The sequence below is a fragment of the Crocuta crocuta genome, unplaced genomic scaffold (assembly GCF_008692635.1).
Source record: "Crocuta crocuta isolate KB4526 unplaced genomic scaffold, BGI_CrCroc_1.0 scaffold1391, whole genome shotgun sequence".
NCBI lineage: Eukaryota > Metazoa > Chordata > Mammalia > Carnivora > Hyaenidae > Crocuta > Crocuta crocuta.
Window position 1 is genome coordinate 23,962 of NW_027532660.1, and position 10,338 is coordinate 34,299.

Consider the following 10,338-nt stretch of genomic DNA (forward strand, 5'->3'; position numbering starts at 1 on the left):
GGGACTTCATATCTTCTGCCTTTTTTGGAGATCTCCTTTTTTTCTCTCTTTCTTTCAGCTTTCCCTGACTTGCTATTTGCATAAGACAAATTTTATGTTATCATCTCCTGTTTGTTTAGCCTATCCTAAGGCTTTGGGATAACCCTATACCTAGGACTCTCTTACTGACTTGACTTATATGGGAAAAAAAATAGTTTTTGGGCAAAGATGATTCCTGCTGCAAAGAATATATGCTCCTAAGAGTTCAGAGACCTATTTTCTTGTCTCTGCTCTATCACTGACCTAATGTGTGTGATTTTATACTGTCATGTCACTCTCTAAGCTTTATTTCCTCATATGTAATATGGGAGAATTAAAATCAATAATCTTTAAACTTTCTAAGATAAGAGACTCTGAGATATCCTTGGTAAACCATAGCTTCTATGGGAGTAGTAGGGGAATATTCCTGGGTTTGGGAATCCATTTATTTATTTACTTATTTATTTGTGTGTTTTTTAATTTTTTAAACTTTTTTTCAATATTTGTTTTTCATAGAGAGTGAGAGCAAAAGGGGGAGGGGCAGAGAAAGGTGGGGACAAAATCTGAAGTAGGCTCCTTGCTCTCAGCACAAAGCCTGACATGGAGCCCAAGCCCACAAAACTGTAAGGTTATGCCAAGCTAAAGTTGGAAGATCAACTGGCTGAGCCTACCAGGCTCCCCATTACATACTTTTTATTTTAGAGAGAGAAAGAGCATGCACAAGTGTGGGAGAGGGACAGAAAGAGAGAGACAGAGAGATAGAGAGACAGAGAGAGAGAGAGAGAGAGATTCAAACAAGCTCCATGCTCAGTGAGGAACCTGACTTGGGGCTCAATCCCACAACCCTGGGACCATAACCAGAGCTGAAATCAAGAGTTGGATGCCCAACTGACTGAGCCACCCGGCACCANGCTCACCATTACATACTTTTTATTTTAGAGAGAGAAAGAGCATGCACAAGTGTGGGAGAGGGACAGAAAGAGAGAGACAGAGAGATAGAGAGACAGAGAGAGAGAGAGAGAGAGATTCAAACAAGCTCCATGCTCAGTGAGGAACCTGACTTGGGGCTCAATCCCACAACCCTGGGACCATAACCAGAGCTGAAATCAAGAGTTGGATGCCCAACTGACTGAGCCACCCGGCACCATTGGAGATCCTTTTATTAATGCACATGCAATTATGATTCTCTTTCCAACCCCAGTCATTTTTTTCTCTAAGCGTAGTAGGAAGAGAATAATGTTTGTTTGTTTTTTTTTCCTGAGGCTGAGGGTCTGAACACAGCTGTTTTATGAAGGAAGCTGAGGTTTCCACTGGGTGGGGTCCCTGTTTCAGAGGCTTGTAAGCATGATGGGGAAGAATAAGTTTCTCCTTTCACTAGCTATCTGAAGCTGGCATATGGGTTGAAGAAAGTGCTGAGGTTTTGACCATGGACTTGGCAGGTTGATGGTGGTGAAGCAGAGGAATAATTCTTGTTCACTTCTGTGTACTATTTTGATTTCTATAATCATCTCAAAGGAGAGAATCTCCTGGTGAAACCTGAGCTGACCTTGGGCTGCATTGGAACCCAAAATGGCTAAAACAGCTTCCATGAAGAGCAAAGAGGTTTGACATGAAGTACATGAAGGAAAGGAAATAGTGTTGTGTTAGTCTAGAACAGGTACAGAAGAGACTGAAATAAAGATGTACGCATGTGTGCACACGTACAAATTGTCAAACACATGCATGCATGTATGTGCACGCACGCGCATGCTCACTCACACACACACGCACACACACACACATGCACACATACACACTCCTAGTTCTCATTTGTGCTTGAGGAAAAGATTTCCTTGCTTTGACCCCCACGTTGTAAGAAGAGACCAGAGTACAGAGTACAGAGATGACTTATGGTGAATACAGCTATTACAAAGATTTTAGGATTCCAGGAGGTAGAAATCTTTGAGGGTGGTGTATTCATAGTTTGGAAAGAAAGGGAGCCCTTCATCTCTGCTTCCACAGTCCCCTGAAACAGAAAAGCTGGTCCCTCATTTTCAGGTTTCCAATTGACTTAAGGGAATCATCCAGGTGGAGTTGGCAGGGTGACAGGGAATGTAATGGAAGATAAAATGTAATGTAATTACTATACAATTAATTATATATAATTACTATATAAATGTAATGAAATACTAATTTTCCAAATATTCACTGTGTCCCAGATGGATCCACCTCTGAAGTAAGATAAAGTGGTATGTGTGAGAAAGAGAAAGACCAAAAATGAATAAGTGCTATTTATAATTCCATGTCCCCAAACATCTCAACCAGTCTAATTTTAATCACTTGATAGGTATGTGAAAGAAGACCAATATAGCCAAGTTTGCTATCATGAGTAGATATTTATTGAGCACCAAAAGAATACCAGAGCACTAGATTCACAGTTCAGAAGCATACTTAATCCTAGCATGTTACACAAAAAGGTATTTGGCCCTGAAGAAAGGGAAGTGATCCTGGGCACAACTGGTCCCCTGAGCTGGCAAAGGAGAAAGCTGAGTTTCTCTCTGGTCTTCTGGTGGCAAGAGGCCAAAGCTGAGTGGTGTTTGGAGGCATGATGACGACATCTTAGTGCTATCGGAACTTCCTTTTGGTGTTTGAAGAGAAGAAGCAGAGAAAGGGATAATAGAAGGGTCTAAGATCTGACCCAGCAGTAGGCTTGCTTGAAGTGCATATGGTAACTTCTTAGGCAAAGTCAGTCACTCTTAGAACCTCAGGGAGGAAAGTCCCATTGGGCTATCCAGGAAGAGAAGCACAAGGGAAGACAGATATGCAGAAAGCAGGGGGCAAATAGCCAATTATGTCAGCAGACCATAGCTTAGCAGCCACTCTTGTCCTTGGTTGTCAAAAGCTCATAATCTGGAGGAACTGTGTGCAACAGGCGAGCATAGTCACCATTGACCTGGGCAATGATCTGTTGCTCCTGGCCCAGGCAGGGATCGTCAGAGTAGTCATTGTCCGGAGTCTGGGAAGATGGCTCTTCACTGGAGCAGGCACTTGTGAAAATGGCCACTCTCCAGGTTTCACCAGAATCGCTGGCCTCCCTGGCATGTGCCCTGTGGCCCAAGATCCCACCACACATAAAGAGGAATTTGAGATTGGGAATCTAGTTTCCCACACTTCTGCCCCAATTCTTGCCAACTGACCCTTAGGCTCTTGTTACAAAGGATTTTGGGAACAGGAGAATGTAGGACCTGGATTATCCTGTGTCATCTGTGGGCCAAGACCTCTGGAAGTGCTTCAGAGAGGGAAGAAAGCTGTTCTTTGACTCTGAAGGTCTCTGGGCCTAGAAATGGGTTTGACCCAACCCCTCTTTCCTCCATGCTAGTGACAAACAGAATGAGGGCAGGGAAGGGGTCAGAAGATGGAAAAGCAGAGGAAATCTTACCTGGCCACTTCATAGACATGCTCTAGAAAAGAAGGAAAAATCAAGTCATAAGTCTCTATGAGGAGTGGACAAGGGCCAAAAATGGACACTGGTTACCAGTCAAAGGATGAGGGAAGGAGATACAGAAAGGGAGACCTCAATTGGGAGGTCTTGGGAAGATAAAATTAAACACAGGGATACAGATTTCTCAAAGAAAGGAATTTTGCCAAAGATCCCCAGGGATTTTTTTGTGGAAACTTGGTGGCCAGGCCAGAGTCCAGGCAGAAGGGGTTAAATTAGTCTCTCAAGGACCATGGCCTGAGCCATTTCCAAATGTACTCATCTCCACTCTGCACCCAGGAAAAATCCTGAAATAAGTCACCGTTGTGCCCTAGTGTCTGTGGAGAACTGTCTACATTCTGTGTGGGCTTAAAGGCTCTATAACCTGATACAAAGATGGATGGTACTGCCCTCTAAGAGTTTATAATCTTTCAAGAATGCAACTGGGAATGCATGCTTTCAAACACAAGAAGGAAAACAGAGTATGCCACAGACCTTCTGCTTTGTGATACAGTCTTGTGTTTCCATGTCTTACCTGCCCCATAGGCCTGATAGCTCCCATACCACAGGTGTTGTGTTGATTTCATTTTCATATGCCCACACCTAGCACATAGTAGGCACATGTTTGTTTTTAAATACAGCTTATTGTCAATTTTTTTCCATAAACCCCTAGCACTCATCCCAACAAGAGTAGGCACAAGTTAAATTGAATTGGTGGCCCAAGGTTATCTCCCCTATAGAGATAAAAAACAAAAATTCTGGAAGTCAATCCAGGAAGGAAAAAGCATTAAGACATTAGGTATATGTGACATATTTGCCTGTTTGAGTCCAGTGATTAGAAATGAAATTAAGGAGAGATGGGGGTCAAAAAAATAGGCTAGAGCCACATCAGAGAGGGCCTTGAATGGAATGAAACTTTTGACTTCTATCCCCTGGGCCACAAACAGCCCTAGNCCTGTGATTTGTGGCTATTTGAGTTATCTCTACTTCCAAATTCAGCCTCATGGGTCATAGCCATGCTAACTGACCAAGACCAAAGCTTATACTTAACACCCAGGTGAAGGAAATACTCAGGTTCCCTTCTCTTTGGCTGCAGAAACTCATAGTGGAAACTAGGCTACTTAGGAATAGGAGCTGCTTATGGAGAAATGGCCAGTTCAGCAGGCATTGAGGTTTTACTTAGAAATCAATGTCCAAACTTTCTTTTTACTCCTATGTTGGCTCACAGTTATTAAATGGCCCTGACAAATGCACCTTCATGATGCCATCTGCTTGTGTTTTTTTTAATGGTGACTTTTACTTCCTTTGAAAAGCCTAGAGAAAAAATTCCAAATTCCTTAGCCTGTTATTTAAATGACACTCTGTTATCAAGAATAAAATTTCCTTTTCTCCTGCATTTCTCCTCTGAATTTTATACATTGATGATTCCAATCACAGTCATATTTTAAGCCTTTGCACCTTTACTCATATAGTTCTTTCTTCCAAGAATACTGCTTTCTAATTTGTTTTCATCCTCCAAGGCCTGGTCTAAAAGCTCTTGCTAATCTCTTCAGCCTTAACTGACTCCTTTCCTCTGGAAACTTTATCATTGATTATCTTCTCCAGACTTTGACTCTATGGCCTTTATTGTTATGTGTGGTTATTGATAAACTTAATGTTTCTACTTTGAATCTTCTAAATAAGTTTTAAGCAACCTGAAGCCAAGGATTGTGGCTTCCATTTCTCTTGCATCCTCATGAGACAAACCATTACAGTGATTGCTTGAATTAGGCTAGGTACCAAGGATTTGTGAATTAACTTTCACACATCATCTTGTCACTGTTGGGTTGCATATCTATCTCCATGCACTCCTTTTCTCACTCCCAAACTAGGCTGGGAACTCCTTGAAGTGCCTAGCTCAGCGGCTGGTACAGAATTTATGCTTAACTATACTGTCAGAATGAATTAATAAGCAAAAGCCACTCATTCATATTCATCACTCACCTTGTTGGGATGTCTTCCTGCAGAGCATGACATAAACCATGATGAAGACCACCATACAGCACAGAGAAATGATGAGAATGATGGAAAAGATATGTAGGCCTTTTCCTAGGAGGCAAAACAAGACCAAGATGTATATGGTTGAAAATGAGTTTAGAAACAGAAACTCCAAGGAACAGCCGAGATCAGCCCATAACTCTTTGGGTTTTTTTAAACATTTATTTATTTTTGACAGAAAGAGAGAGTAGGAGTGGGGGAAGGACAGAGAGAGGGAGACAGGATCTGAAGGAGGCTCTGCACTGTGAGCTCAGAGCCCGATGTGGGGCTGAAAATTATGAACCATGAGATCATGACCTGAGCTGAAGTCAAGAGTTGGCTGCTTAACCAACTGAGCCAACCAAACACCCCACCATACAACTTTCTTTTCATTTTTAATTTTTTTCCTAGATTTATTTGCTAGCCGGAGAGACAATCAAGACTGTAGACCCATGAGAAAGGGTTGAGAGAGGCTAGAGACTCTATGTATAAACACATTCTTCCAAGCCCACTAACTGATGGCTGATTGGCTTGGGCATTTGAACTAGTACTCCAAGCTTTCCATGGGGCCAAGGCAAGATATTTTCACCTTCTCTTAAAAAGAAAGTAGTACCTTGGCTTCCCCACTTCACAAAACTGCTACCTAATTGATATTCTGGTCATTACTTCTAGCCACAGGAATTATTTTCTTCACACTTTCTGGGCAAATACTCAGATTTCTTTTTCCTCAAAATATATTTCTAGAGTCTCCTGAGTTAGCTATCCTAATTATGCCTATAAGCTGAAGGAAACTACTGGACTGGGACTTCAGTCCTGGATCTGTTATTTCTTTGCTGTATGACTGTGGTAGGTAGAATAATAGTTCCCTCAAAATGTTCACATCCAAATCCCCAGAACCTGTGAGTATTTTAGTTTAAATTGTGAGGAATTAAAGTTGCAGATATATTTAAAGTTAATTAGCTGGCCATGATATGGGGAGATTATCTTGAATTAGCTTGGTGAGCTTAATGTAATCAGTCTTTTAAAAGTGGAAGAGAGGTAGGGCGCCTGAATGGCTCAGTCAGTTAAGTAACTGACCCTTGATTTTGGCTCAGGTCATGATCTTGCAGTTAGTGAGTTCGAGCCCCACATCAGGCTCTGTGCTGATAGTGCAGAGACAACTTGGGATTCTCTTCCTCCCCGTCTCTCTGCCCTACTCTGCTCATGTTCTCTATCTCTCTCTCTCAAAATAAATAAATAAATAAAGTTAATTTTTAAAATGTTGAAGACGGAAACAAAAGTGGTCACAGTTAGAGAGAGACTTGAAGATGCTACATTGCTAGTTTTGAAAATGTGGAAGGAGACCAAGAGCCAAAGAATGTGAGTAGCTTCTAGAAGCTAGGAAAAAACCAAACTGACCCAAAGACTCCAAAAGAAGCACATCCCTGCTAATACCTTGATCTTAGCTCAATGTGTCAAACGTCTAATCTCCAGAAATGTATAACACATTTGTATTATTTTAAGTCACTAAGTTTGAGGCACTAATTTTTATAGCCATCTTAGAAAAATAAATACAGTGACTTTATTCAAATTATTGAGTAGGTCTTAGTTTCCCTTAAGTTCAGTGAAAAGATTGTATAATGTCTAATGCACGTGTAGCTACAATATTCTGAATCTAAGGGGTGAAATCAGGGAATAGAAAGGGGTAGGAAAAGAAATTCTATTATCTTTAGGATTTTTTTGCAGCAACTGGCTTTATTTTTTAGCAAACCTTAAAATATTTTGTCTTAGAAATCTGGAATATGGGATATTGGTTGGCTCCGTTGGTTAAGTGTCTGACTCTTGATTTCAGCTCAGGTCATGATCTCATAGTTCATATGATCAAGCCCATATTAGGCTCTGTGCTGGCAGCATGGAGTCTGCTTGGGATTATCTCTCACCCTCTCTCTATGTCCCTTCCCCACTTGTGCTCTCTAAACAAACAAACAAACAAACTTAAAAATGAAATCTGGAATATTACTCACCCATAAGAATACTATCTTGTCATTTGAAAAAAAAAATGGATAGATCTAGAAAGTATAGTGCTAAGTGAAATAAGTCAGTCAGAGAAAGACAAATAACATATAACTTTAGGGGCACCTGGGTGGCTCAGTCGGTTAGGCATCTGACTTCGGCTCAGGTCATGATCTCACAGTTTGTGGGTTCAAGTTTCGTGTCAGGCTCTGTGCTGACAGTTAGCTCAGAGCGTGGAGCCTGTTTTGGATTCTGCGTCTCCCTCTCTCTGACTGTCCCCTGCTCATGCTGTCTCTCTCTTTCTCTCAGAAATAAATAAAAAACATTAAAAAATAAACACACATTAAGAAAAAAAAAACACCTAACTTTACTCACATGTGGAATTTAAGTAACAAATGAAACCAAGAGAAAAAGAAATAACCACAATAAAATATACTCAAATATAGAGAACAAACTGGTGATTGTCATAGTGGAGGTGGGTGAAGAATGGGAAAAATAAATGAAAGGGATTAAGAGTACACTTATTGTGAAGAATGCTAAGCAATGTATAGAATTGTTGAATATTTACATTATATACTTGAAACTAATATAACATTGCATCTTGCATTTAAAAATAAATTTAAAAAAACTGATATTTGTGGTCCTCAGAGCTCTGGTTGGAGCTGAGAGAACCCAAGCGGTATTACTTCTTTGATTTTCTGATTATCCATTTATTCCCGATTTTCCAATTTCTTGACATACAATTTTTATAATATTCTCTTATAATTGTTTGTATTTCTGTGGTGTTGGTCGTTACCTCTCTTCTCTCATTGGTGATTTTATTTATTGGGGTCCTTTCTTCTTTTTAATAAGTCTGGCTAGAGGTTTATCAATTTTATTGATTCTTTCAAAGAACCAGCTCCTGGTTTAATTGATCTGTTCTACTTTTTTTTTTTTTTTTAGTTTCTATATCATGTATTTCTTCTCTAATCTTTATTATTTCATTACTCTTACTTGATTTTGGCTTCATTTGTTGTTATTTTTCTAGCTCCTTTACTTGAGAAATTTTATTTGCTTCTTGAGGTAGGCCTGTATTTCTCTACTTACCTCTTATCATCACCTTTGTTGCATCCCAAAGGTTTTGGGCCATTGTGTTTTCATTTTCATTTGATTCCATGTATTTTAAAAATTTCTTCTTTGATTTATTCGTTAACCCATTCATTCTATAATAGCATGTAATTTAACCTCCGTGTATTCATAGTCTTTCCAATTTTTTATTGTGGTTGACTTCAAATTTCATAGTGCTGTGGTCAGAAAATATGCATGTTTTGATCTCAATCTTTTTTGTACTTGTTGAGGCATGACTTGTGACCTAGTATGTGATCTATTCTGGAGAATGTTCCATGTGCACTTGAAAAGAATGTGTATTCTGCTGCTTTAAGATGGAATGAAAGAACCCAAGCTATAAGATGATAGAGATTCAAGGAAGAATCCCCCTTGGAGGGAGTCAAGTAGGAAAACAAAAACAAGCAAAAGAACAACAACAACAACCACAACAACAACAAAAAAATGATAGAAAATGTAAGGCATACACCCAATATCAGAAAATGTCCATTCCCTTGGGGTTATCTTCTCATTTTCTCAAAATAACTCTCCAAAAACTATCTTCTAATCTCCCTTGTATCATTGGATGTTGTCCTGCAAAAGTCATGGAATATGGAAGCCTTCAAGCCAAAGGTGGCAATGCAAAAGTATCCCATAAAACAGCTTTGGGCTATGCCTGAAGATAAAAAGTTGTACAGCCACAAGGGGAGAAATACATGGACATTAAGAAGTCCACCATTACTGGTACACAATCAGAGGATGAGAACAGTAGTGACAGTCATGACTAGTTAGCATGAGCCAGTATAAATAGATGCTTACTCTAAACCTGGGGCCTCAGAGGTCCCCTGCTACATACTTTCATTGCAGGAAAATATGTGGTCTGGAGAACTCTAAAGGATAAGTGAGGACAGCTTTGCTAATAATGGGGATCTCAATTATTAAGGGAAGTATCTAATTATTAGATAGTACTAAAGTATTTTAGTATTATTATTTTTTAATTTTTAACAGTTACTTATTTTGAGAGAGAGAGAGCAAAGGAAGGGCAGAGAGAGATGGAGTCACAGAATCTGAAACAAGCTCCAGGTTCTGAGCTGTCAGCAGAGCCTGATAAAGGGATCAAACCCACGGACCATGAGATCGTGATCTGAGCTGAAGTTGGACGCTTAACCAACTGAGCTACCAAGGCGCCCCTGTACTTCATTATTTTAACAATCAATGCAGTCATACCAGTACAAACAACCTGACTATAAGTTCCAGGTAAAACAAGCCTCTCTTTGGGGCTTGAATTTTTGAGACCATAACTTAGAGATCCTTGGCTTTGGAGAACTCACAAATAAGCTGAAAGCTTGGTGAACCTTGGTTAAGAGCGCTAGTAAGGAGGCCCTGACATTACCCTTACATGATCCAATGCCCATCTCCCTAGGATTGCTAGCTAAGGCCACAGTCCAATTCCTATTCTTGCTTAGAGTGTTTGAGAGGTGTATTACTATGACAACAGAAAATCAGCTAAAAACACAACTACCACTTAATTCAACTCTGATTAATTACTGAATCTGCATTTGTTCCCCTTCCCCATCCCACCCATTCAGCTCATCTCCAGGGCCTTTGACCATTGTGCAATGTTTGTTTGAAGAATTGAATACCACAGAACAGTGTCTATTGTGAGAAGTTTCAGTTGCAAAGTTAAGAGCCCAGAAGGAAAGATAAAAGTCCTGACCTTTTCCTTACCTGGCTCAGCACTGGTCTCCCCAAAGTAGCCATCCACATTAGTG

At 40.1% G+C, this 10,338-nt stretch overlaps 1 protein-coding gene across 1 annotated transcript in view; it reads right to left on the bottom strand.

Annotated features, from left to right (window-relative positions):
* Positions 1 to 2,373: 2,373 nt before the first annotated feature.
* Positions 2,374 to 10,338, bottom strand: part of VSIG4 (V-set and immunoglobulin domain containing 4) — a 28,911-nt gene continuing 20,946 nt past the window's right edge. Inside the window, 4 exon segments of the mRNA XM_077780701.1 lie at positions 2,374 to 3,104; positions 3,437 to 3,458; positions 5,459 to 5,563; positions 10,295 to 10,338. Coding sequence (XP_077636827.1) covers positions 2,867 to 3,104; positions 3,437 to 3,458; positions 5,459 to 5,563; positions 10,295 to 10,338 — 409 coding nt within the window. The 3' untranslated portion in view covers positions 2,374 to 2,866.